The sequence below is a fragment of the Mustela erminea genome, chromosome 17 (genome assembly GCF_009829155.1).
Source record: "Mustela erminea isolate mMusErm1 chromosome 17, mMusErm1.Pri, whole genome shotgun sequence".
NCBI classification, from domain to species: Eukaryota; Metazoa; Chordata; class Mammalia; order Carnivora; family Mustelidae; genus Mustela; species Mustela erminea.
In genome coordinates this window covers 30,011,815-30,039,724 of record NC_045630.1, presented here as the reverse complement: position 1 = coordinate 30,039,724, position 27,910 = coordinate 30,011,815, and the positions used below count along the sequence as shown (strand labels likewise).

The 27,910-nt window shown below is 52.2% G+C and overlaps 1 protein-coding gene and 1 long non-coding RNA gene across 3 annotated transcripts; one reads left to right on the top strand and one right to left on the bottom strand.

Moving 5' to 3' along the window:
* Positions 1 to 137: 137 nt before the first annotated feature.
* On the bottom strand, positions 138 to 20,226 carry LBR (lamin B receptor). 2 transcript variants are annotated; one of them, XM_032319098.1, is made up of 14 exons: positions 20,117 to 20,226; positions 15,720 to 15,898; positions 14,105 to 14,308; positions 12,219 to 12,302; positions 11,742 to 11,937; positions 10,583 to 10,779; positions 9,579 to 9,633; positions 8,308 to 8,499; positions 7,629 to 7,732; positions 6,611 to 6,736; positions 3,822 to 3,990; positions 2,529 to 2,609; positions 2,309 to 2,431; positions 138 to 1,939 (listed from the first exon to the last, which is right to left on the bottom strand). In XM_032319098.1, exons 2-14 carry the CDS (start codon positions 15,882 to 15,884, stop codon positions 1,779 to 1,781), a joined length of 1,857 nt encoding a protein of 618 aa, XP_032174989.1. In that variant the 5' UTR covers positions 15,885 to 15,898; positions 20,117 to 20,226; the 3' UTR covers positions 138 to 1,778. The 2 variants fall into 2 exon arrangements, with proteins under 2 accessions (XP_032174989.1, XP_032174990.1); XM_032319099.1 differs by lacking the exon at positions 8,308 to 8,499.
* LOC116576649 lies at positions 18,665 to 25,241 on the top strand. Its single transcript, XR_004280243.1, has 4 exons — positions 18,665 to 18,895; positions 23,779 to 23,858; positions 24,903 to 25,032; positions 25,175 to 25,241. It is a non-coding gene; the product is annotated as an uncharacterized LOC116576649 (long non-coding RNA).
* Positions 25,242 to 27,910: the final 2,669 nt, after the last annotated feature.

The following is a 27,910-nucleotide window of genomic DNA, read 5'->3' as shown; positions in this document are numbered from 1 at the left end:
AAGAGCCGTGGGCCCGTGGGTCCAGTTCGCCTTTTGGAGTCCCTGTGGCCCTGGAGGGTGGCGGTGGTCCCCTCGGGGCTCCTGTGTTAGCACCAACAACCCCAGAGTCACAGGCAGGGAAAAGAGGCTCTCGAGTGCAAAGGACAACATCTTTTTTATTTCCAACTTTATTTCCAACTTAAAACTTCATCATAAAATTTGTCAAATGTGTCAAAACCAAAATGAACAACAAATCGTAGCTGCAATCGGGAAAGGCCACACTCTGCTGGCAGAGGCGCTCTTCTCCTTACTGGAGAATGAACCTTCCTGCTCCTTCCTGCTCCTTCCTGCCCCCAGCGCTCTCGGTCAAACGAGCACAGAACACACGGGAACGCTCATTCCGACGCCAGGAGAAAAGCAGAATCCAAAAACTGCCAGCTTACGTCAGTGCGAAAAACACGGACCACTCCCCCAAAACAAGGTTTCAAGAGCAAAATGACCTGGGGATCACCCTGACTGAGCCAGCCCCACACCGCCTAGAGCCACACAGAAGGGGCATGCACACCCATGTATCTTGTATGTAAAACGCATCCTTAAAAACCCAAACACACACATATTAAATTCCCCTATATTTAAGATACTGAGAGCAATTTAACTTTGAACACAAAAAATTCAGCGAATTTGCTACTGTTCCATTTGAGGACAATTAATAATGAGACCCTAACAACTAGAATTCAATAGCTACAGCTGCCTTACACACATGTATTAAACTAAAGGATTTTGAACTCTTGTTCTTCGATGAAGGCCACCCTCCTTTCCAGGGAGTAGCGTCCTGCAGCTCTAGGGGATGGTACAAAATACAGTCTGACCGGCATGACATCAGCAGTAGCAAAACCACAGTTTTATTTCAAAAAGTCAAAAAACATACAAAAATATCAGCCTGAAATGGCAGGTTTTCAAACACCAATCTGTGTAAAAATGTTTAAATAGTGATGTTACTGCAAAAATATATATTCTATTTTTTTCTATGGGCAACAGTTTATAAAGGCAAACGAACGGCTGCGATTGAGGTAGCAAAGCCAAATTCACAAACTTTGGATTAAGAAAAATAACCTTCCTATGTTTTAACAGCATCTTTATACAGCGTTAAATGAATTCTATTGCTTTGCCATTTTTAATCGACATGTATTTTTATAAAACTTAATTTAAAATACTGCAAATGTTTTTGTTAAAAAGATACTTAGTCCTATTTCACATTCAAAATACTGTACAGAAAAATCCGAGGTCCCCATATATTACACGAGAGCTGGGTATTTACATCTTCCAGTTCAGCTCTAGAAGCTGAGGGCAAGCCAGAGCATCCTGACCATCTCTCCCCGCCTCTCCCCAGAGAGCAGTTCATGCGGGACCGGGATTGACACTCAAATCACTTAACTAGGAAAAGGAAATGGATGAAAATCCTCTTCTCTGAATAAACAAAACACAAACGTGCTTCGAGGGTCACGGTTGGTTTCATGTAAGAAATACCACTGACAAAAACCATCACAATTTGAAAAGTCCTCAAAACCCATAGACACCTGTGGTATTCTTTCCAGTGCATTTACAAGACTTTTAAGAAAGGAGCATTTCCCATTAGAAAGCCAATTCTAACACCTTCACCTATTTCCTTCTGTTCACTGCTGTGATTTAGTAACGATAAACCTGGGGAGGTTAAAAGACCACTTGGCTCCATCGTCCCACTGGAGCAGGAGAGTGAGGACCGGCGGAGGCGCGGCGGCAGGGCAGGCGGCAGCGCGTGGCTAGTAGATGTACGGGATGATGCGGTAGGGCACATGGCGGCGGTACTTCTCCCAGGCCAGGCCGTACTTCCTCCGGCAGTGGCGCTCATCACGGGCCTCGCGGTGCACCAGCAGCACGGCAAAGTAGATCACGTAGAAATAGGGCAGAATGTGCTTAAAACCTGCGGAGCACAACAGACGCGTGAGGTAGCTTCCCTGTTTGTCCCCCCAGTCTTCCCAAGTGGACCGTGGGATTGCTCCCTTCCCCCCATGTTGGGGAAGCCCCTCACCCCCCACACATGGCAGAAGATGGCATCTGCATGACAGGCTCTCCAGGGCGCAGGGACAGCCGCGCCTTCTCACATGCCCATCCTCTCCTGGCCCTCACCGGGTCCTTGCGTCAATGCTGACTTCACTCCCCTAAGTGATCGGGTGCAGCGGCTGGTGTGGGGGTGGCTTCCACCAGGGGAGCACACCCCCCGCCCCGTGACCCCCCAACTCTGCCCCTAACCCCCAACACGGCACACATGGCGCCCCTATGCAGTGCTCACCACAGGGGAGGGACCACGCCAGGGCCATGATGAGGTCACCCAAGTAGTTGGGGTGACGAACGAAGCCCCACCATCCAGAAACTAGAAGATTTTTTCCAGTTGAAGTATGGATGGTTTTTAGATCTAGGTGAAAATAAAAATATATTTATAATAATCTCTACACCAATAGAGACGCAAAATCTTTATGTGAGGAAGATAACAAACATAAACTGATACTTACGTGCAAGCTTTGGGTCACTGGGATTTTTCCGGAATGCATTTTTCTGAGAATTTGCACATCGGAAGATTACATATCCACAAACTGTAATTTTTTAAAACTTTCATGTTAACAATTTAGATCAATATAATCAAATATTTAAAAACATTTGTAACTTCACCTAAAAATGATTTCTTTGCTCTGAGGATGGAATACTTTGAGAGGTTCTGAACTCACTCTCAGAATGTCAAAAGAAAATAACAATCCTGAAATCCCACCACCCACGAGGGGGATGCAAAACCAGCCCACACAGTTACATCACCAATGAAACCAAATACAGCCCAGCCTGTAATCCCATCAAGGCTGCTGTCAGCAGAATCCAGAACACAGGGTGCATCCCCTGGAGCCCAGCACCTGCAAGCCGGAACATGGACGCGGGGGACTCGGAATCAAAGCACAGCTCAGAGCCGGGACCAGGATGGCCTGTGCAGACACCTGCCAAGTCCAGCTGCCGGCTCTATTTCGGGCTTCAAAGGTCTAATGGGCCTTGACATAGCCCAGCCTGTTCACCATGCCGTCCAGCCTCCGGCAGCGCAGGACACCACGAGCTCACCCAGAAACGCACTCGCCGTCCTGAGCAACACCCGGCCCCAGCGAGCACGGGTCACCAAACCAGCGATGAAATGCAACCAACGCCGGGAATTTCCTCTTCGGCCACGGACACTACTTAGCTGAGTAAAACTCGCTCTATTTGAAGCTCATGCTGCTGTTCCTACCCCACCTCGGGTGCGGGCCTTTACCAAATAGTGGCCTAGAGGAAGAGCCACCCTGACGCGCGTCCACATCGCCGGTGATGCTCCTTTTCTCCCGCTGAGCTGCACCCCGCTCCTCCCCACGCTTCCCCACCCGCTCACACGTGACAGCAAACACCCTATCCTCCAGTGAGCCCTACACTGACTGATGCTCCCCAGAGCGAGTCTGCTCCGCCTTCACCGTGACCTTCCTTGGGCTGTAAGTCCCCACTAGTGCGCCAGGCCTCACAGTGTCTGACAGCAGGCCGGCCTAGCACGCCAGGACCAACCTTCCTGCATTCCAAGGTACCCACCAGAAAAAGCAGGCCTGCAAAGGAAAAACCACCAGAGGACAAAGTATCCATGCTCTCTGCAGGCGCAAGAACCTTCTTTACACACATCACGAACTGCTTCCCACCTGAGCTCATCACACCCATTTAAGAGGGCGCATTGGGATGCGGAGATGTCGGAGCACAGAGACTTGGCACACGATCTTTAACCCGCACAGACTGAAATCAGTACTCACGTTTCAGAGCAATAATCAGAGAGGCCATGGGCCAGGACACTTCGTTGGGATGGTGGACGAGATAAAAGGCTTGAAAGCTATAGATGAAGGGAACCCACACTAAGTCTCCAAAAGCCAGCATGAATCCAAACCCGTCGTGGGTGATGTCCATGGTTGTCAACAATGCTTCCTGCGAGGAAAGAGTGGGAAAAGCCATTTTTAATGCCCTTTGGGGGATGAAAGTTTCTATGTTTCAGGTATACAAAGTACTGGTTCCTAGTCAAATTCATTCAGCACTAGAGGAGGGCACACCAACCAGAAGGGTTTTAAGGAGCAGGGGAGGGGGGTCTGGTTCCAGGGCACGTGTCCCCCACCTGGTCACTCCACCATCTCCACCTCGGGTCACCCAACCCACTCACTCCACAATGTGGAAATAAAGCATCTTGGAAAGGCCGCAGGTGCTCCTGCCTCTGCCCGGAGCAGCCTCCTCTGACCTCAGCCTACGCCCCCCTCCCCAGCCACCACCCCCAAGCTCCCACCTTCCTGCTCCCCCCTCCCTGACCAGACCAGGTGCTACTCGACGCTGCACCTGCGTGCAGGCTAAAGCCGCTCTCTGCAGCAGGCCACAGGAGGACAGGCAGGGACCTCGAGTGGTCACCTTGCCCCCTAGCACACCGAGCGCCTGCTCCGCAGTGTGTGTTCCCGTTGTTTGCAGAAGAATAACATCACCAACAGCCTTTGCGTCCATTCCACGTGTGCCTGTCTACCTTGCAATCGCGATCTGGCTTTTCCTGTCCACCCTCCACAAAGGCCACTTGACCTCCTCCACGAGCACACACGCTCTCTGTGGGCCTGGTCGGCGTGGGCCTGGTTGTGCAGGCTGGACTCCGATGGGAGACGCCAGTGGGGCCAAAACTCAGGAGGCCCTGGGATTCCCCGAAGGAATCCCTATTGACAAAGGACAGGCGGCAAGTGTGCGCGCTGGGGAGGGACCGATGGCCCAGGTTAAAGAAACAAAGCAGTCACTCCAAAGACCGTTTTCCACCAGAAAGACCATGGGACACAAGAATGGGGGTCAGCCAGCTCCTGCGCGTGCCAGGTGATTCCGGGACGTGCACCGCTGACCACAGGGGGGTGGGGGCGCGAGTGCCACAGGGAGCGGGCACAAGGGGACCCCAGGAGTCCCGCAGAGATGCCAGGGAACGCTCGCCTGTGTTTCATCCCATTTCTCAGTTTCTTCCAGTCACCTGACCTGGTGAGGCAACCCCCGCCAGGCACCTGACCACAGCCAGAGGCTAAAGGCGGTCTACACAGAGGCCCGTTCCTCCAGCAGGCTGCAGTGCTCACGAGGCATGGGGACGGCCCCGCCCAACCTCATCCCGGTGTCCCATCCGAGCGCTTGACAGCAGACAGCATGTGGCCCAATGTCCAGAACCTAAGAAACCCCAGCCATGTCAACGGGACCAGCAGTGTGAGTCAGAAAGCCCCAATCACTGACAAGCTACCAGAAAGCGGGTTGGAGAAAAAAGCCTCTGGGACAATGAAGCAACAAGAAGCCTCGTCCAGTTCAGGCGACTGTTCACCCGCCTCCAAGGGGCCACTCGCCACCTGACAGTGGGAGGCCACGCCCGCCTGACCAAGAGCACCTCTAGGTTTTCTTCTACAGCACGTCGCCCCAGGTGGAGACGCAGACCGCAGGAGGCCACGGGAGCTCCCTGAGGCGCTGGGCCAGCAGCTGAGGCTTCATGGCCTCCGAAGGCTCTAGTGTTCCCGGAGAGAAGGCAGATCACTGGAAGACAAACACCGGGCCTGCCGAGTCGCTGTGACCATGCTCCAGGCGGCCAGCCTGGCCACCCGACCCCACGGCCCACAGGAGCCAGCCCAGACTCCAGATGCCAACAGACTGGGACGCAAACCCGCTTCAGGACAAAAGGACATCAGCTGCCCATTCTATTTTTAAAACTAAGAGAAAACTCGACTTGGGATCTGGAAACACAGATTACAAAGACACTAGGAAACCAGTAACATAGGGGTCAAACATCAACTTCAAGGCCAATCTGTTCAGCTGAGTCAAAGAGTCTTCAAGGGGCAGAAAACACTGACTGCTGCTCAGCGTGAGGGAAGCCACGGGGTTAGGAACCCGGCTGGACTTAAACCAGTTTCCTCCATCATCAGGACTTCTGACTTCTTATCCACTGGGCCAGAGCTAGTATTTTGCACATTTTGAAACACAGCCATAAAACTTCTATCACTGGGCGCCTGGGTGGTTCAGTGGGTTAAGCCGCTGCCTTGGGCTCAGGTCATGATCTCAGGGTCCTAGGATCGAGTCCCACATCGGGCTCTCTGCTCAGCAGGGAGCCTGCTTCCCTCTCTCTCTGCCTGCCTCTCCATCTACTTGTGATCTCTCTCTGTCAAATAAATAAATAAAATCTTTAAAAAAAAAAAAAAATTAAAAAGGAAAAAGAAAACTTCTTTCACCCAGTGTGGAAGAACTAACTGCCTCTTGACGATCCGAAAAACACTAACCTAATTCAATGATAATCTATCCTCTTTCATTTGACACAGTAGTTAAGAAACTGAGAGTTACTGAGGAATCCATCCCACTTGCAGATCTTGAATCTGTCACACCCAGGAGCAGCCAAGATACACAGCCGCGCCAGCACATGCCGCGTACCGGGCGTTAGCGCTCACCGCGTCCGCTCCAGGCTCCGCGCTGGCCTGGGAGGGTGCCGAGGGCTGCGCAAGGGAGGCTGAGCGCTCAGGCAGGCCGCCCACCCGACTCCCAAGGCCTCTGTTCTGAACATAATTACCTCGTTCCAGAGAGCATCCACCACGTACAAGAGCTGGAAACTGTTCACCAAAATCATCGCCAAGGACGGAGCGGCTCGACCCTGTACCTTCATCTCCGCCAAAAGCATCACCAAGTTCACAACCACCTGAAAGAAGAAGAGCAAGTACCGGCTCCGAGGGCCTCCCCAGACCCCTGGCTGCCACCGGGAGAGACGGTCGCCTCACTGCCGAGAGAGCCACAGTCGCCAGTGATCACACAGTGACCTGCAGGGCCGAGACGCCAACACCACACACCGCGGTGGGACTTCCCCGGCAGGACACAGGGTCACCTCCATGGTGCTCTTATCAAAAACGCATCTCCAATCAGGAGAAGATGGCGGGCCCTCTACACAGTATGTGACCGGCATGCTACAAGGGGCAAGGTCCCACCAGCCAGGGGAAAACTCCAGAAGACAAAGCCGAGTCACAACCACATGTACTGGAGGCCTGTCCGGCAACAGTCCCAGGACAGAGAAGGCCAAAAGTGGAAAAAGAAGGGAAACCCACAGGTCTGCGGATTCAGCTGAGAATACCGAACTACGGTAACCCCCAGCCCTTGAGGCTACGTGCTTGTGCCTCATGTTCACACAGGGGACAAGCAGGGAACGGAAGGGAATCCTGACTCCATTTCTACAACTCCCCCACAGGTCTAAAATTAGGTCAAAATTCATTTTCTTTTTGAAGAGGAGAATACATTTTTTTCTTACATGAAATTTGCCTACACTATCACGTTCCTAAATAAATACACTGACAGAATCAAAATAAAACAAACCCTTAATGTTTCACACCTGTAACAAGGGCATCTTAACCACATGGACTCTATCTGCAGGGGAAAAAAACGTCAAATACAGATTTGTAGAAATCTGTGATTGCTCCTAAAAGCAACTATAATTATTCCTAAAAACCCACAGCTTCCTTGAAATGAAATACAGTTTTTTTCCAAATGCAAGATTAATGTGTACTCCTGGACTGAAATCTAATGAGAGGAAGAGGACATACCCATCCGATCAGTCCGGGGCGCAATTCACAAAAGTATTTGAGGTCAAAAGTACCAATCCGAGGATTAAGCTCACGGCCAATGAAGAAATCATAGATGGCGTTTCCTGGAAGGGAAAAGTTCTTACACAAACAGTACAGCCACTGGGAGGTGTATGGTGAGCACAGCCACCTACCCCCAGGGCCCTAGTCCAGCCACTTGGGGCTCCAGCAGGTAGTGGGCGGGCGGGTGTGCGCACCAGTGAGGATGGGGCGTGAGGACCTGACTGGAAGCAGCGAGGCCTCGAGGGCCAGAACTCCTGAGTTTAAGGAACCAGAGCTTTTTTAAAATGTAGACTCACAATTTTCTAAAATAAGCAACTTCATATTTTAAAATATTTGAACACTTTAGGTCAAGAGTCAACCTATTTGTGATCTCTGTGACCTGGCTTGGTCTCTTTAAGGATATTGAACTACTTGAGACCAAAGGAGAAAATCCTAACTTGTGATGCTGAGGTGACTAAAATGCTGGGGACTAGACATAAGTCACGACAACAAAAGGTCTTACTTGTCACTGAGTGACTAAAAAAGGAGGAGCATAGGAGGAAAACACCGAATATATTTTTTCCCTTTAGATGTATTCTCCTTTCCGAACCGACTCCATGCCATTCTCCCTTCCTCCCCCTGGCGGTGCGCTGCTCACCAGAGCTGCCAGGGGCCAGGGCAGCCGGCGGGGCACCCGCAGCCCGTACGGCCAGGTAGGTGCTGAGGCCCACGGTGAAGGCGAAGGCAGCCAGCACCAGCTGCAGGAAATGGCGGTAGATGTAGAGCAGCTCCAGGCCCCAGAACACGGCCGCACCAACGGCCGCGGCGGTCAGCAGGAAAGCATAGAACCCTGCACATGGGGCAACACAGACACGTTAGCGAGGCCGGGGCTCAGACTGAGGCAGGGAACCTCCTGGCAGAGCCGTGCGCTCACCCAGCTTTCCACCTGCTGGAACACACTTAAGGTCTCCTTGTGCATTAGCAACAGTCATTATGTGCTTTTTAAGAGAAAGCTGAAAAGTGCACAGAAATTCACTATTAAAAAGCTGAGAAGGGGGGACTGACTCCTCAGGCAACTCCACTCAGTTGACTGAGTGGCTACCTTCAGCTCAGGTCATGATCTCAGGGTCCTGGGACTGAGCCCCTACTCAGCAGGGAGTCTGCTTCTCCCTCTGCCTATTGCTCCTCCCCTGCTCGTGTACTCTCACTCTAGCTCTCCATCAAGTAAAGTCTTCTAAAAATACTATAGAAAAGGTAAAATATAAAAAAGGAGGGAAAGGGACCCAGGGGCCTCTTGGAGCAGTGCCGTGACAGGGCTAAAACAACGGCCATGGGACGCTCATGGGGAAGAGAAGACCACGTTCCAGGCAGGAGCCCTGCGAACGCAGCCAAGGGATGTGCAGAGGCCAGTGGCCGCGGCAAAAAGAGGCTGGGTCCCGGGGCAGGAGCAGCCAGGAAGGCCACGCAGGATGGGACCTCCTGGGCCAGGCAGTAACCCCAGAAGATAAAGTACACAAACTAGGGTGATCGCTTCACTTAGTGGTAAGTACTAGCAGGAAAAGCAAACTGGGTGGCAGCAGGAGCACCAGAGGGGCCGTCCCCGCACATGGCACGTGGAGCCCACGGGTCAGTGCGAGTCCCGGGGCAGCCAGCAACATGGACACATGCAGGCGCGCAGCACCCACAGGCTCTGAGCAAGCATCAGATCTGAGTGTTAAAAAAAAAAAATCAGGAGCACCCAGGTGGCTCAGTGGGTTAAGCCTCTGCCTTCGGCTCAGGTCATGATCTCAGGGTCCTGGGACCGAGCCCCGAATCAGGCTCTCTGCTCAGCGGGGGGCCTGCTTCCTCCTCTCTCTCTGCCTGCCTCTCTGCCTACTTGTGATCTCTGTCTGTCAAATAAATAAATAAAATCTTTGAAAGACAAATAACCATTCAATCTATACTTGAGTCTTCTTCCATCAGTAAGAGGCATTCCTTCCACAACCTGAAAAGAAAAAAAAGGTTTTTTTAATTTGAAGCTTTAAAAAGCACAACACTCTCCCAACATCTAAATCCTAAATTTCACCACCTTTCAGCAGCATAGACAGTGACAGGTGGCAGACATATCAGTGGCACGTCATGTGGGGAACCCTGCGGGGCTGGGTGACACAGACATCTTGGGGAAACTGCTCGGCCAGGGCCGTTGGACCCCCGGCCCCCAGCCCGCGAGCACTGGTTGGCCACGCGCTTGGAAGGCAGCTGCAGGGACACCACAAGCCATCGTCCTATGGCTGAGGTCCTTGTCTATAGCCGCCCACTCCAAGCCTGGCTACCCTGCCACTCTGCCCCGCGCCACATGCAGACTCATCCCACAGACTTACGTGGTCTTGGTCCACACACACACACACATCTACTCAGTTGTCCCATGAACCCTCCATGACCAAGAGCTAGGGAGCACCCCGCACATGCACTCAGGAAACACACACCTCCCTCAGGTTGAGTTTAAATAACGTCCGCCTGCCCGACGGCAGCCACATCCTACTCCTCAAAATGACTACTCAGCAATGCTGCCTCGTGTAGGAGAAACCAACATAGTGTCAGTCTGGGGCCGGACTCCTCCTCCCTCTCACTGGCTAGGACAGGGGACCCAGGCCTGGGGGCCACCTCAGTGGCAGCGGAATCCCACTGCAGATTCCCAGCGCCTCCTGTAGGGTCCTTATCTAATAACCACCACCCGCAGCTCTAGCCTGCAAACGCGCGAGAACCAAAACATACGTGCAGATCTATCAAATCTGTAACCGCGGAAACTGCTTTTCTTATTCAACATTATCTAGTTTGAAGGTGGCTTACCTCAGCTAATCTGAATGTGTGGCACTGTAGAGCTTTACCCTAAAGGTGCCTGAGGTGGGGGGGGCGGGGAACCACAGCAGTGTGCCCTCCCAGCGGGAACTTACCTTCCCGATCGGCAGGAGGTAGAACAGAGCCTGAAGAAAAAACCAGAGCAGATAGACCCCGAACACTCTGGTTTCCCACAGATCAGACAAAGCTGGCAACGGAGGTGGGAAATTCAGAAGACGGGGCTCCTTCTGTTTGCACGTGAGCAGCAACAGGAAGAGGAAGGCAGGCAAGCCGAGCATGATGAGAAATGCACCTGCAAACACCGGGGACCATTTGAGATTCCAATTTCAGTCCAGTCGATCCACTGCTTTCACTTTTCCGAGGCAGAACCAAAGGCCAGCTAAGCGTCTGACCCTGCTAAGGTACCATCAGCAACGCCTCACCCCTATGGCGCCCGGGGGGCAAGCGCCCACAGGCACAGAGACCAGCGGGGACAACAGTCCCCCTCACAGACCAGGCTTCGTGGCATTTCAAGTCCTGCCACACAGGAGCAGACAGGGCGAGATGCCAGCAACCCAGCCATTGGAACATCTAAAATTCATGAACCTCCTCATAGAAAAGCCAGCAAACACCCTGTCCCCAAGCTTCCAGAACTGGGCCAGTGCCCCATGCACAGAGCACACGCAAACACGGGGATGGGGACACTGTCGCTCGCAGCCCAGCCAGCCTGGTTACAGCTACAGTCCTCCCAGCCACGAAGCCAGGCAGGACTCTGAACCGGTGGGCCCCGAGTGGTTTCCTTTATATGAAATGGCATCATTTTCAAATTACAACCCACTTCAGAACACTGAGCGCTCGAACACCTGAGACCCTGGATGCTCGTGGCCCTGCCGGGCGGCTCAGGCAGCCGCCCCTGCCCACGGCCACCGCTGCACTTGGCCTCCGTTGTCCTCCACCTAACCTTCCCACACCAGCCTGCCCTTTACCTGCTGAATTTCTTTGTTCAAAACCACAAGCAGGTTGCCTGAAGCTTTCAATACAGCCACTTGGGCACCCTCTCCACTCTAGGACAATCGTCAAAAATGTTCCCACTGCAGCCCTTTGCACCTGCTACGCATTCTGCCTGGAGGGCTCCTCCCCAGGCTCCCATGGGGCTCACACTGCTGCAGAGGGAGGCCCTCCCTCCCCCACACCGCCCCACAGAGCTCACTGCCACTGCCACCACCTCGGCCAGCGTCACCACCCTCCCAGTGCTAAGCCAGAGCGGTCACCTACCAGGGACTCCACCGAACTCCAAGGCCTTGGTCTGCGTGGCTGGCTCTTCAGAGGTTTTCCATAATGTAGATCCTTTTGTTGCAACAATGTTTTCTTCCTTAGAATCTATGTCTTTTAATTTGATCTCTTCTCTTCTTGGCCGAAGGCTATACTGTGTAGATATGTAACGACTTTCTTCCGACAAATGGAATTTTTCCTAATTAGAAAATAGGAAATGTTCACAGTCAATAATTATCATTTCTGAGCTGACTCATTAACCCCCATTAACTGACTCAGCATCTTAATATAGCTGCTCATTAACAAGAAAAAATCTGTTAAATGACATTCAGTCCTAATTTAAGGACAGAATTTTAGAAGAGATTGTAAGATTATGAATTTTAGAAGGGATTGTAAGATTATGGTATACAGTGTGACCCTCGAAAGAAAGTCACATTTATGAAGAGGTCAAGTGCCAGAGATGAGAAGGACGCCCCGTACCTCGGTGTTTCTGGGGGGCAGGCCATCCCGCTCTGTGCGCTCAGGCTCCCCATTGTACCTGCTGAGGCTGTTCCCAAACGGCTTCTAAGGGGACACAAACCATTATCAACATAAGAATCGTGTCGTATTAAAGAGACCATTGTGACAAAAACTTGCGATTATGAAATCAAACAATAAAATAAACCAAAGATTCCCACAGCTTCAATTCTAAAAGATTTCAACATACTTTTGTTAAAAAAGAAAAGGAATAAAATTGATGAGAATTTCCCAGTCGGAAAGGATTGGAATTTTACAGTATAGCTCTCTATGTGAGATCTTTCATCTTTTAAACGTAGACTGTTACAATGTCATTGTTCAATGGCAGACACTCTAATATTCACTATGAGTTAGAGAAAGTAAAAACTGGTCAATCAGTTCCCTGAGTGCTTGGGGGAGGGGGGGGGGCGCGCACACATTCACTGCCTCCAAATAGGCACCAAGGGGAAACTAAGACATGGTGGGTACTCCGGGAGGGTCACCAGCAACCTGCAGACCGCCCCCTGCTGCCTGGTTTCTACAGAGCCCCAAGCTCCCACTGCCTGTGTCCCTCTCCTCAAACCTGCCTCCCCTTTAGGCAGCGGAGGGAACGCGTCACCGGACCAAACTGGGGAAGTGGTCCAGGCAGGGCTCTGCTGGCAAGGAGCACAGCCAGTCTGTGGCTCTTGGGTCACCGGGACTGTAAGAAAGTCACACTGTAAACACGAACGGGCACTAATGCTAAAAACGGAAAAGTGACAGAAAGGAGTACGCAGCATCTGTTCCTTAACATGTGTCCCCTGACAGGCCCTGAGAGCCGTTAACTGACAGAATATTCAAGCTCCCCAATAATCCTCAAAGGCAAGGGAAAGGGGTGAGCTGACAGTATATGGCAATCAAAGAATTGCTACTAGAATTCTCCGGATGAGAAAATGGGCATTCACACACTGTGGATGTTGGCAGAAACCTTGAGGCAATTCAGTCACATGCATCAAAGCCTCAGATCGGCTCCACCATCTGACCTGGAATTCCGCACCTAAGCACCGACGTTCAGGAAACATCAGATGCTGTATAAGAGTATTTGTTTACAACACTGAAAATTCCAAGGAAAAGCGAAATGCCGATCATCAATAAGGGAGCTGATGCTAACAATCACATCACATCCGTATGATTCACGGACAGCCAAACGATTCTATACAGCAAACGATGTACGAAAATATAACTCAGGTTATTCCTAATGTTTTAAAATTTTAAAATCTGACTATAAGACTATGTATCTAAATCCAGTTTTTTAGGATTATTAAAAATCTGTGTGCATTTTACCCAGGAAAGAGATAATATTAAGTGAAGAGAATAAAAGATCATCTTTATTCAGTTCTTTTCCTTCAAAATCATTTCCATTTGGCCTACCATCTGAGACATCCTTGTGCGCGGGCCTGTAGCTCCTGCACACCGTCCTTTCCGAGCTTCAGCTCAGAAAGCAATTCCGTTAAAATTATGATGCCAAGTAATGATGCCAAGACCAAGGATATGTTTTTGGAAAACACAGTTTCCTTATTTTACACAAGAACTTTTTAAGTTCAACCTACAATCTACATCTACGCCAAATTTAAACTCTGCTTTTTTTAAAGTCCCGATTAAACCGCCCTCCTGTAACGGAGCGCTCGCTTGCACTGGTGCTCACAAGTATTGGACTTCCCGTTCTCCCAGCGGGTCACGCACTCTTCCAGTCATCACCTTAGATGCCACACGTCCCTGCCCCGTCGGCACGACTCACTGCGGCCTGAGTAAGCATGCACACGAGGGGGAAGACGGTTTGGGACCGAACCCCGGACACGGTGCAGGCCTCCCGAGGGCCCGACTACACGCACCAGCACCAGCGGAGTCAGCTTCACTTCCAGGACTTCCTTCCTCATCTCCTTTATGTCAGCCTGGTGTGAAGCAGAGGCGGATCGACGGGAACTCCTCAGTGGTCGACCAGGGGATCGGGAGCGCGACCTTGACCTACTCCCTCGGCGTCTGGAGGGAGAACTGGACGTCGAGCCACTTTTCCTTTGTCTAAAGGAAGTTAAAGGCTAGAGAGGGAAAGAAGGCACAGAGCTTTAGCACAAGACAGACCTGAAGGAGAAGAGGGTGCAAAATGTGCCCAGTACCATCAACTCCGCGATCACCCCAGGGCCTCAGGGCAGCCAAGAGCCCGCTGGACCAGGCCAGCCAGACGCTGCCATAGTGGCCCACCTCCCACGGAACACGCAAGGCCTTTCTCAGAAGGTCCCGCGCGGAATGGATGTGTCCAAGCCAACTATCTGTGCGCTCTGCCGACGGCACCTCCAAGAGCAGCAGCCCCTGACACCGAGTCAAACTGAGACGAGGGGACAAGTGAACCGCACCCAGAAACACAAACCCTAGCCCCCCAGGGGCACTCGCAATAGCCACTCGGGAGGATCTGGAAAGCGGGGGTGCGGCTGGGCGACTCAGCAACACCTCCTTCTGCCCTCTTCTCTCCCGCCTGATTCTGTGTGGCCCAGCAGCTAGGAAGGGCTTTACTGTTTGTAAATGAGGCCAAACAAAAACAGAAGAAACGTGAACCTTTGTGACCCGTGGGAAATACTTTAAATTCTCACTCCAGTGCCCATTAATAGTTTCATCGGAAAATAGCCACATACCCTCGTGTCCTGACTACCTGAGCTGCTCTCACACTGCAGAAACCAGATGGACCATAATGCCTAAAATCATCACTATCTGGTTTTTGGTTCAAAAGCTTTGCCAACCCAGGGCCAGAATACTCAGACTGTGGTTCAGAGGCTGTGGGTTCAAGAGACTAGATGTGTAGAAATCTTCACAGCATTTCGACAATGTGATTTTACACCTGTCGGATCTAACGCTGCAAAGTCAGGGCTTTTACGGCACATCTGTCTTCCAAGTGTCTGGCAAGTCACTTCTATGGTATTTCACGTAAGCACTTCTAGATCAAGAGCAGATCATTTAAAGCCCGGCCCCCCAACCAGAGAGGATGAGAAGCCCTGGGCCAGACCTAAATCTAATTACTGTCACTCTCCTGATGAAATCCTCAGTGCTCACAATGAAGCCCACATCTCTCCAGTTTTGCTCCCGTTAATCCTGAGCTGGCCCTCGCCCCCTGCACACTTGGCCGCCTGTGTCCGCACCCACCTCCCACCCGCCGGCCAAGCTGTGAGTTCTCCCTATTTGGCCTCAGCACCCCCAGTGTTCTCTGCAAGCCCTCCCTGAGACCCCACGCACACCAGCACCACCCACCAAACTTCCCTCACCAAAGGCATGACACGATCACGGAAGCGGGAGCTTCTGGGATAGGATACCGTGCCGCACTTGTGTCTCCCCCACCCGAAGCCCAAGTGGAAGCCCACCTCCACCTGGAGCCAGGCCTGACCTCTGTACGGCTAAAAACGCACCACCAGTCACCTCCCCATCTAGAAACAGACTCTGGCAAAGCAACGGAGCACTTACCTTGATATCATTCTCCTTCAGCTCAAGTTCAGTGCCGTCTTTGTACTTGACGGTGTAGAGCTGGGACTGGCTGTCATGGCTCAGAATTTCGACTTCATAGTAAAGCGAACTCCCAGGCCACCGACCTCTCACCACCTCACCATCAGCAAATTTCCTACTTGGCATTTTGAAAAATCAGCCTGAATGGTTTAAAAAAAAAAAAAACAAGGAGTCACTACATCCACACTCGCATGTGTCTTTCTTCACAGACTAAACACTAAAATATGTCTTTCCAAAGTGTTTAACTGGCAGAGATTTTAGGACCAGAAGAGGCTCCCAGAGCGGCGGGGAGGGGAGGATGTCTGAGCCCTTACTCCAAAGGGGAGAACAAAGTACCAAGGACAGGAGAAATGGCAGAGTGGGGACGCATGAGGCTGTTGTTTCCGCTAGGGCGTATCTCACCTGGAGTCACTTTACACGGGGCGCTCTTGCCACCGCAGCACCTGCCGGCGACACGAACATGCAGCCGGACAGAAAGGCACCAAGCAGTTTGCACTCTGCAAAATGCTATCACCCAAGGGACCGACTTCTTGCTACTCAACAAGGCACGTCAAAAAGGACGCATTTCCTGATTTATAAATCCGCACACAGGTCACCCTGCTGAGCCCTGTGACTCTTCATCTCTGGGTTGTGAGTTCAAGCCCCACATGGGGCACAGGGCTTACTTTAAATAGATAGATAAATAAATTTGTATATAGTCTTACAAAGGCTTTAAAACCTTATTTAATTTTGGGAGCGCTTGGGTGGCTCAGTCGGTGAAACATCTGCCTTCAACTCAGGTAATGACCTCAGGGTCCTGGGATCGAGCCCCACATTGAACTTCCTGCTCAGCGGGGAGTCTGGTTCTCACTCCCTCTGCTACTCTCCCTGTTTGTGGTCGCTCTCTCTCACTCACACACACAAATAAAATCTTTAAAAAAAAAAAAAGCGTTTCATTTTTAACACATTACCTCTATTAAAAACAATAAATTCTAAGGAACCATCCATCTGGGAAAATCAAGGATGTATAACTAACATTACTATAAGCCACCAACAAGGAAAAAATTATTCCAAACACATAACGAATAGCAAATGTGGGGTGCTTTCATAAAGTTTTCAAGTCTTCCAGCTAAAATCCCAAACACACTCCAGCAGATGTGCCAACCACACGCGGGTGGGCGCACACACACTCGCAGCCAGCATCCACCCTCAGTTCCCACGTTCCTTTCCACATGGCCCCAGCGCCGCGTTTCAACAGCACTCCAAGAAACAAGACGCAGCCAGCAGGGAGGACCACTTAAGGGAGGCCTGCTGGCCACCCTTCCTCAGTTATCAAGGGGGGCTGGGTGCTGGGTGCTTCCAGCTCTCGGGCAGCACGCTTTTCCCCGTCAACTGAGCAGGAGAGTCCCGCTGCCCTGGGACAAAACAGTGCCGCCCCACCTCCTTCTGCACCAGCAGCTCAGCAGGCTGGGGGCCTCTTCTAAGGAGGGAAATGCTCCCCCATCTCCTCCTTTGGCCAGCTGGCCAGCCCCCGCTCGCTGGTCCGGCCCCCAAGCCTGCCGCTCAGCCGACCGCGGTCAAGACCCGATTGCACCAGGCCGCATGGGCACGCCAGCAGCTCTCCCGAGTTAGGAAAGGGCGAAGCGGGCGTTACCCCACCCCTCCAGCGGGAAACCTTTCATAAGCACATTTCCTCACTATTAATTGCCTGAGAAAATACTTCACAAACTTCACTTGTTTAGAAAGATAGCAGCCAGGCTGTGGGAGAGGAAAGCAAACCCAGCCACTTATCCAGTGATTAGAGGGTGTCAGTCCAGCACATGTGAGCGGAGAGGGTGCTCTGGGCCGGCGCCTGCCTGAGATAGCATCGCAGGCTAATGAGGGGGTGTGGGCTCGGACCGGGGGAGAGGAGCCAGAAGCTTTAGTGCTGAAGTCACAGCCGGCTGAGGTGGCATCTCAGGGGCACTTGGCAAGCAGGGGGCAGTGAACACCTTGGGCCATGGAGGAGGGGGGACAAAAAGGAAGGTGACAACGGCAAACCTTGCCTGTTTCAACATTCAGGTGCGAGAGCCTCCCGATACTAAGAAAGAGGAAGGAAATGTGCACTTCTCTCTTCTCTTGTGCCCCTCCACCTCCCCGGACCCCCTAAAATCAAACCACTGCTACTGGTACTGATGCCCAGAGGCTGGTCAGCCGGGGTTGGGAGAAGACAACTGTATCTTTGTCCACGAAGACACCATTGCAGTTTGAAACAACTCTCCAGAGACTTAAAAAGCCTCTGGAGGAGACACTGTACCTTTCTGAACATTTATTTATTACCATCTGTTAGCCAGTTAAATATTTTGGGTCACACAAATTAAGATAGTTATGGATATCTGTTGCTAAGCTTAATTAAAAAAAAAAAAAAAACTAAGACTTGGAATTCACAGAGATGTTTTCACTGGTGGCAGAGGAAGCCAGCCCTCTCCTTAGGAGACCTCTGTGGTGTCAACAAATGTTCCAGAAGATGAAACCACAACACCGTGCACACCTCCACTTTGCCCAAGCTCCTCCCACCCTGGTGACAGCCCAGCCACCTTCCAACAGACTCCTCTGCTGGGTGAGTTCACCAAGATGGGACACCACAGCCTCACTGCCACCATGCAGGAGGTCCAGACCCACCGGGAAAGGCTTCATTCAGAAGGGACATTTCGGCCCAGTGGAAAGGTAAAGCTTGTTTACTGAGAGGCTTTTCCCTGTGAAGCCACACACTTACTAACTTTCCTGTCAGTTAGCCCTACAATCCTCACACATTTGAGCTGCAACTTGTTACTATTTATCATGCCCACAGTCCTCTGCCCATGGAGACCAAAGTGTTACAAGGGTGTCTGGTTCTCTTTCCCTCACTCCCAAACTAGTCCAAATCCACCTGAGAAAGGGAAGCTCAAAGGAAGTCTGACGGCTTCCGTTGCACACCGGATTCCCTTGCACACCGGGGCCCAGAGCCCAAGGCCAGCCAGGCAAATGCCTGCCCCTGCCCCCGGCCCCGCCCCCTGCCCGGACTGTAGGACACCTAGGAGACACCACCGCCCAGGCCTGCCCACCGCCCAGGCCTGCCCACCGCCCAGGCCTGCCTGGGCAGACGGCGCGACGCCCCTAAGCAATCTGAACACGCCAAGGTAAGGTCCATTCCCTTGCGGCTCGCTCTTACCCCTCCTCCCCTGACAGCTCTCGGGGGGGCCGGTGCTCTGTCCATCCCTGCCCTCTCTGGCCCTGCGACAACAGTCTCTGCTAAAGGTACTGCCACGGAGGCCGGGCACCCGCACACGCGTGCACGCGGCGCGGGGTTGACGCCGCAGGTGCGGCAGGTGAGCGCCCACGCGGTGCGGGGGCGGTGGGGGGGGTGGTGTCCGGAACGCCCCGGCTGGAGCGCCAGACCAGGCCCCTCCGCGCTCAGGTCTCAGAAATGCCGCTTGAGGCCGCGGGCCGGTGTCACAGGGACTTTTTTTAAAAGCCTTAAAACGGTGAAAACACAGGATCGAACGCGCACAGCCCGCTTTACTATCCGCTTTCAGAGCGTTGGAGTCCGGGAGCCGGTGACAGCGAAGGCGGACGGCAGCCGCGCCCTGTCCCCGTCCACCCATCCCCCGTCCCCGCAACCCCCCAGGTCCCCGTCCCGCCCGCCGGGCTCCCTATCCCCATCAGCGCATCCCTAGTCCTCCCCCCGTCCCCCCGTCTCCGCCCCCGCCAGTGCATCCCCCATCTCCGCGCCTTCCCCCCAGTCCCCGTCCTGCCCGCCCGGTTCCCTTGTCCCCACGTGTCCCCCGTCCCCGTCAGCGCATCCCCTGTCCCCACGTCCCCCGTCCCAGTCAGCGCATCCCTCGTCCCCGCGCCGCTCCGAGTACCCGTCCCGACCGCCGGGCTCCCCCGTGTCCCCAGTCCTCGTCAACACATCCCCCATCCCAGCGCCGCCCCAGTCCCCCGTCCCGCCCGCAGGACGCCCCCGTCCCCCGAGTCCCCGTCCCCGTCAGCGCACCCCCCGTCACCCCCCCAAGCCTCCCGTCCCCGTCAGCGCATCCCCCGTCCCCGTGACCCCCATCCCGAGTCCCGAGTCCTGCCCGCCCTGGTTCCCCCGTCCCCCCCCCGTCTCCCATCCCCGTCAGCGCGTCCCCGTCCCAGCCGTGGCCGCACCCAGGGGCCCCAGGACCACCACCGCCGCCCTCCCGGCCGACACCGCCGCGGCGCGCCCAAAATGGAGGGAGGCGCCCGCGATTTCCACCTCCGCTCCACTTCCGCCGCGGCCCGGCCGACCCCCTGCAGGGGAAGCCGGGTCCGCGCATCCCCTGGCCCCCGCACCCGGAGGCCGCGCCGCGCTGGGCGGCGGGCACGGGGACGCTCACCTGCGCCGGGCTCCGGCGAGACGTGAGCGGCTCCGGGACAGTAGCCCAGCAGCACCCAGCGTCGGCTCCGCGCGCACGACGCCGCCCGTCGCGCCCGCGCCCGCGCCCGCGCCCGCGCCCCCTCCCTCGAGCGCGCGCCGCGCCGCGCCCCCGCCCCGCCCCCCAGCGAGGCCACCCCGGTCTCCCATTGGCCCCTCGGCCTTTTGAATCGTCCCCGGCGCCGCCGATTGGTCGTGCGCGTGGCGCGTCCGCCCCGCCCGGCCTGCCCGCGCAGAAGGGGAGGAGGCGGGGCGCGGAGCCGGGCGGAGCCGGACAGTCCGCCCAGCGCCCGCCTTATCGCCGCGGCCCAGACGCCGCGCCCCCGCCCCGCCCCCGCGCTGCCGCCGGGGTCGGCGAGGCGCTGAGTACTTCGGGCTGCGGGCCTGCCTGGCCAAAGAGATATAAGAAGCTGCAAAGAAAACAATAAGTCCGCGCGGTGACCAGTCCAGACCAACTGTCCGGGGCCGCAGGTGCTTCCTGCGAAGACGCTGGCAGAGCTCTGCCAACCGTGCTGAGGGTCTGCGGCCGCCCCGCGGGCTGCGCCCCACTAGGCGCTAGGCTCCTTTGTCCTGAGGGCGGCGGGACCTGGCCGGGGTCGCGGGCCTCGGGCGGGCGGGCGGGCGGGGGGTGCAGCGACCGGAGCGGGGTACAGCGGTGGCGCGGGGTCCGGGGCGCCCGGGGGCCGGGGGTCCTGGCCAGAGGTGCCAGAAAGTACACAGTAATGTGCGCGCTGGGGTCAGAAAACTCTTGCCCTAAGCGCTGGCTACCACTCGCATCCCACAAGTCTGGTGTTAACTCGCCTGCGAAGTGCCTGTTGTAACGTTAACTCCGAATCTGGTGCGGATCCTAAACCTTTATTTTCTCCAAGTTATCATTATTCGTTAGTTGGTTTCCTTCCTTTGAGGTTGAGAGTTTAAAGAAGTCCACTGAAGTTCCCCGTTTTGGCAGTGTGGTTCTCCAAGTATTTGTTAACCCGACACTAGGCTAGCCTAATTTAACTAGGTTAATTTAAGTGAATTTCAATTTTGGAAACACTGTTGCTTAAATTATAGTAATAAACAGGCTTTTGCATTGAAAATGCAGCTTTGGCCTCAGGAGTTCTCATTTTCTCACATTTATTAACAAGACACTCAAGTATACTACGTTTAAAAAGAAAGAAAGAAAAGAAAAGTTAATACATTGAGCTTCCTCAGACACTCACATCCAGTGCAAAAGTTTTCATCAGAGCCTTTCCAGAAAACAAGTTCTGATATCCAGATGTCTTCATGGTCATGAAATTTTCATGGAGACTTGAGCTCGAGATATCCACACTGCACTCCAAAGTCAGAAAACCTGATTTTTGGTAAAGCTGTAGGCCCGCATTGTCCCAACGTTTAAGACAAGATAACACTGACCCTGTCTCATTTTTTGCAGCAGAAATGAAAGTGCTATTCCAGGCATAAGGGGCCCTAAGGCAGTCACTGTTCCTAACCGTCTCGCAGCACTGTGCTGTTGGTTCTCGTCTGTCCTTCCCAGGACCAGGATTTCAGAGCACTTCCCTTGAGAAAACATATTTGCATTTCCTGGATCAGTTCCGTGTGTGAAATAAAAGATTCTCTTAAAAACACACACACACTTTGCTTTCTAAAAAGTGAGGTTTACAAAACCTCATGACAAAATGAAGTTAAAAGATTGTAAATCACTAGAATGAGCTGAGTTAACATTCTACCTTCTAAATGACCAAAAACATTTTTCAAAACAACTGATTTTGACATTGGAGAAAGTAAGCAATACTTACTGTTTATTTCTAGTTAGTAGACAGAAGAACGTTGTGAAAAATCAGATTGATACCTAGGTTAGTTTCTCAATAAAGGAAGGGTTGGTATGTTCCTCTCAGGTTTCCTCTAGAGACTACTAAAAGTGTGTATACGGGGGAGTGGAGAGTTTCTAGGGTTAGTTCTCAGAGAGATGCTTGTCAACCAAAATTAGCCAATTGTGGATTTTCAGAAAATACCAAGTCCGAGTCACAGAGCCATGTCTTGGCACTGCTGTCGTTAATACAGCTGTGAGTGGCACAGTCCCCTCCCCCACTGGCAAGGAAAATTGGCAGTGGGGAAGAAAAGCTCATGGCCTGGGCCACTGCCATAGCCAGAGACCACACCCGGGGCCAGGAAACCTCGCATGGGAAACAGGAGCTTCAGGTGGTGCGATCCCCCATGGGGGGTCTTTGCTTCTGCTTCCCAGAGGGTGTGGGCTAGGAGGACTGATACAGCCCTTTTGAAAAAGGGGTCGGGGCACAATTTCATGTGGCATGAGGAAATCCAGTTAGACTATTTGGGCACCGTTTTGTTAGTTTTGTTTAAAGATTTTTTTAATTTATTTGAGAATGAGAGAAGGTGCATACAGGAGGAAGGGGAGGCAGAGGGAGAGGGAGAAGCAGACTCCCTACTGAGCAGGGAGCCTGGGATCACGATCTGAGCTCAAGGTAGACACTCAACCGATGGAGCCTCTCAGGCGTCCCGGTCCTGTTTTATAAGGAAAAAGCTGTTGGACACTGGAGGTACAGAAAGCCTTTCATGACATGGACGTACCCCAGGGGCCATCTGATAGCACATTTCTACCATGGTGTTTGATCTGAATCATTCCTATTCACAGAAACAGAGTTCCTGGTTACCACCATCTCAATAACAATGACCTTTTCATCTTTATTTGAAACACTTAACACTTACAACCATTTGTAGCACTCCTCTGCTTCTTTTTTCTTACTATTTCACTATCAGAAGGGGCGGAGTTGAAGGGATGGACCCAAGTACCCTGCTCTCCTCAGCTTCATTGGAAGAACTGAAACAAAGGACTATCTTAAGCAATTCAGTATGAATATGTGATTTTTTTCTGCTCCAGTATTCAAGCTAGAGCTGTTGGATCCGTACTCAAGCCAACTCTGTACAAATTTCAAATACATCTATGTCCATGATGCTCTAAAAACATAGAATCACAAGTACCTGTCACTTATGGAGGGGTGTGTTCTGAATAAAATGATTCACCAGACTCCTGTGCTCCAAATAGGTGTTAGGTTGTGCAACCAATGAGGAGGCTCTTGCTTCAAATAAAGTGAAGAAGTGTAAAATGATTACGCAAATTTTATTTTGCATAATTAATTTATACAAATTAAAATTATGTTTAAAATATTAGGCTCCATCTCAAATATTTTATATCGTCACCCTCAAACATGTTTTACGCAGATCTGATTGCACCAGATATCGTAGGACACGAAGATTACCGTGATCTAAAGTGAGTCTTCGAAGATGGGTGCTGGGAAGGCAGACAGATGAGCGATCCTTCAGAGCCCAGACTTGGGGCATCAGAATCAAGAGTCCTGGAGGAGGGGTCCCTGGGGGGAACAGACATTTGATTTTGGCTCAGGTCATGGTCTCTTTGTCCATGGTATTTGTCCTTTTGTGACTGGTCTGTCCCACTCAGCACGATGTCCTCGGGGTTCATCCATGGGGTAGCAGGTGTCAGAATTTGCTTCCAGTTAAAGACAGAGCGATATGCCCTTGTATGTACATGGCATGTTTTGCTTATCTGCTCATATAGCCAGAGACATGTACACTGCTTCCATTTCTCATCTCCCGTAAATAAAGCTGCAGTGAATCCAGGTACAGAAGTCTGGCTGCTCTTCGTGGGATGTAAACACCCAGAAGAGGAATTGCTGGATCATAAGGTAATTTTACAAGCTGCTGACCACAGTGGCTATGCCCATTTTTATATTTCCACCAACAGTGCCCTAAGTTTCCAATGTCTCTGCAGCCTCACCAACACTTGCTCTTTTCTGGGTTTTGCTTTTATTGTTTTTTTTTTTTTAAGTACCCATCATGATGCGGGAAAACTGATCCTACCCATGTGCTCATAAAAATTTTTTTGTTATTTTAAAATAATTTTATTATATCATACATGCTTAGTCAACCCCACAGGGCACCCTGCAAATTCTGACTTAGATTAAGCATGATTGCTCAAAGACACCCAGTGGTATTTGTGCCATGAATTTTTGGGTTTTTTGGTTTTTGTTTTTTGGGTTTTTTTGCACAGCACAAGATGGGTTCCAGCACAGCGTAGTTCAAAATCTTGCTAACATCTTGAGGCCAAAGCTGAGAGTGAGAAAAATGCTGGCAAGCGCGTGAAGAGCTCTTCCAATTTCCTCAGGAAAATACGATTTGAGAAGAGCTGAAATATAAAATGTTAACAAAGGTAAATTACCGTAAAAGCACACTGTTGGCTTGAGTCACTTCATCTCGGTGTAAGTGAGGCAGGGTTGGGGAGAGCCAGCCTCACGGGACTGTCCTTTGCAAAATTAGAACATTTCTCCAAGTGAAACTCTGTTGTTAGCACATGCTGGGGAAGCCACAATTAACCTAGCCGGGTTTCCAAGGAGGAGAGACACATGTCAGACCCTGTGAACTGCACCCAGTTTTGCAGAGCGAGTGTTTTGGACACATAAGCACACATGGAGTCCAGTGTTACATCTTCCTTTGAAATACACACAAGTAGGGGGCGAACTTCTGACTCTTCTTGTCAGTTCAGGTCATGATCTTGGGGTCCTGGGATCAAGTCCCGTGTTGGATTCCGTGCTCGGCGAGGAGCCTGCTTCTCCCTCTGCCTGCCACTCCCCCTGCTTGTGCTCTCTCTGTCTCTCTAAAATGAATAAATAAATAAATAAATAAATAAATAAATAAATAAATAAAATATTTAAAAACATATATACACACAGGGAAATAGTAGCCAAGAGAGAGGACGGCTCTCTTTCAATTCCAAGAGTCCACACCAGAAAGAGGAATTCCGCCTGTGGACTTGGAAGTTGGGGACACTTGCATTGGGACCCCGACCCTCTCCCCCAACAGGTACTTGGACTTTATTTTCAGACTGTTTCCTTATCTGCGAAATAAGAACTATAATAGCCACTATCCCCAGGGCTGTTGCAAGGTGTGAATTTAAAAAGAAGTAATCATGAAATACTTCTGATTTCTTAATTTATTCCCTCAGCAACACTGGATTGAACTCTCAAGATGGAAGAAATTTGAAAACAATATTAAAAAAAATTTTACAACAAATTCGAAGAATGCCTGACATTTTTGTGTTTATCAAAATATGGTATAAATTAATGGGGGGGAGGACGAAGTGTCCTGATTTTGAGGGATTATTTCAATAACGCTTTCCAGCAAGGCCCCACATGCTGCCGGACAGTCAGACCACCTGGAAAAGCAAGTGGAACCAGCAAGCTGGTATTGAGCTCATGTCCCCCATCCCCACCCCCAGGCAGGGGACCTGCAGTTCCTTTACCATTCCTAAAAGACTTTAGAGTAACTAAAATGGAAAAAAAAAGAAAAAGGTCTCTCCCAGCATTTGGAAGTAACTCAGAATTGAAAAATATTCCCCCAAAAAGTACTCATAGTGCTTCATGATTTTATAGTCACTGAGTGATGGCAAAATGCCAGGGACCAGTTGGCAGAAAGTCAGTCCTCCAATGGCTTAAGTCTGGTCTTCTGCCCCCATCCCGCCCCCAACCCTGCACACACTGAGGCCTCTGCTACATGCTCTGCCTTTAAATACATTTTGCAAAAACGGAGGCAATTCCCATCAGGGCCTCTGAGACATCCCCCCACTTCTGTCTTCTGAGGATCCACCTGAGGCTGCGGGAAGAAAGCTCTGGCCACAGGCAAGAGGGGCAGCCGGGGCTCCTCAAGTTCACATCCATGCCCACGTGGGAAGGAACTTGCTTTTTCTGGCCATGAGCTCAGGAGGGTTTTGTGATGAGTTTCACCTTCTGTTGATGAGATATGAGTTGTTTTTAAATGTTTATTGCTTGGGGTGCCTGGGTGGCTCAGATCATTGTCTGCCTTCGGCTCAGGTCATGATCCCAGGGTCTTGGGATCAAGCCCCGCATGGGGCTCCTTGCTCAGCAGGGAGCCTGCTTCTCCCTCTGCCTGCTGCTCCCCCCTCCTTGTGCACGCACGCGCTCTCTCTCTCTCTCAAATAAATAAATGAAAAAGATCTATAAATGTTTATTGCTCCCAGTGCCCGTATGCCAAATGTTAGAAATTCTGAATCCACTTTGTTAATATTTAATGACATCCCGAGCTCTTCTCTCAGCTCAGCTGCTGCTGGTGCGGGGCCAGGGTAGTAGTGTTCATATTTCTTTCAAAGAGCCCATCAGGACTCCTGGTGGGCTCCATCGGTGAAGCGTCTGCTTTGGGTTCAGGTCATGATCCCGGGCTCCTGGGATGGAGTCCCACTTCAGGCTCCTCTCCCTCTGCCTTTAATAAATAAATAAAATCTTAAAAAAAAAAAAAAATGAGAGAGAGTGGTTTCTCTTTTTTTCCATTTATTTTATTTTTTATTTATTTTTTTCATCATTTAAAAAAATTTTTTTATAAACATATAATGTGTTTTTGAGAGAGTGGTTTCTAATCGGCAGGCAAGAATGGTGGAGCAGGGGCTTGCCTCACGAGCTCGCTGTGGATGGACACACAAGGCAGGCTCACACGTGAGGACAGAAGTCCACGTGTCTGGGCCCCCCAGCTCAGGAGCCCTTCCAGAACCTCCTGGCGGTGAGCCCACAAAACCGAAAGCAGAGGGGCCGGGAGCTCTTCCGCTGTTTGTCAGGCACCTGAACAAGCGCAGAGAGAATAAAACAACATCTGAGCCCTTTGTTTTCTGTTTCAAGTTTTTAAACAGGAAGAACAGGAACAGGAAGAAAGAACAGGAGGGAAAAAGGCTCCATTGGCAAGAGAATTACCCAGCAGGGCCTGGGGCACCTCTTTAATTCCAAGGCTCCCTGGAGGAGGGGTGAACCCGCAGAGCCCCGGGGTGGGGGGAGGGGCCGCTGTCGGGGTGCACCGGTTGGGCTCTGCGGCGGGGGGTGGGGGGGGGCAGCAGAAGGGCCCCCCTTGGCCAACAGACCTCCCATGTCATTGTTTTAGTGGCCTTTGTGTCCCTGGCCTGGGATAGGCCAATAAAGATGTGTTGGGTGGATAAGGAACAAACACATGCCGGGACAAAAAAGGCTGAAAAAGAGTGAGAAAGAGGAGGCAAATGCAACCCCCCCCCCCCCCGGGGGAGGCTGGGCCCTGCTTCGATGACACAGACATCCCAGCTCAGCCAGGAACCAGGAACGGGACAGTGAGCGACCACCCAAGTCACTGCGCATCGCCTTGCCTGGGAAGGGGTGATGGAGACCTGGCAGAGGGCAGGGCAGCCCAGAGAAGTGCTCGGGTGGAGGCAGGCAGGTGCCTTCACAGAGATACACGGGCCCGGAGACCGAGCAGGGACTGAAGGGATCGCAGGGACACGGGAGCCACCTTCGCCCACACCTGCCCACCGTCCCCATGCAGGAGGAACGCTGGGCCTCAGAAAGGTGCCAGGGACCGGGAGACCAGCCAGCCACGGCTCAAGCCCTGCCTGGGTCCCAAAGAGACGTGATGGGCTTCAGACATGCTTCTGTGGATCCCTGAGATCCACGATGTGTGGATCTGGGCCCGCGCTCGGCCCTCCAGGCTGCGGGAGGAGCCCCGCTGGCGCAGCGGGTGGGTGGGTGGCAGGCCCGGCTGAGAGCTGACTGCAGGGGTGGGGAGGCCTCGCTCTGACCTCACTTCCTGGGGTGTAAGGTCGTTGCAGGCCCTGCACGTGAGCAGGAAGTGGGCAGGGCCCGCCGTTTTGCCTGGTGGTTCATGAAAGAAGAAACAGACAAGTCATAACCTCTGCGGTTTGGTTTATGTTGCA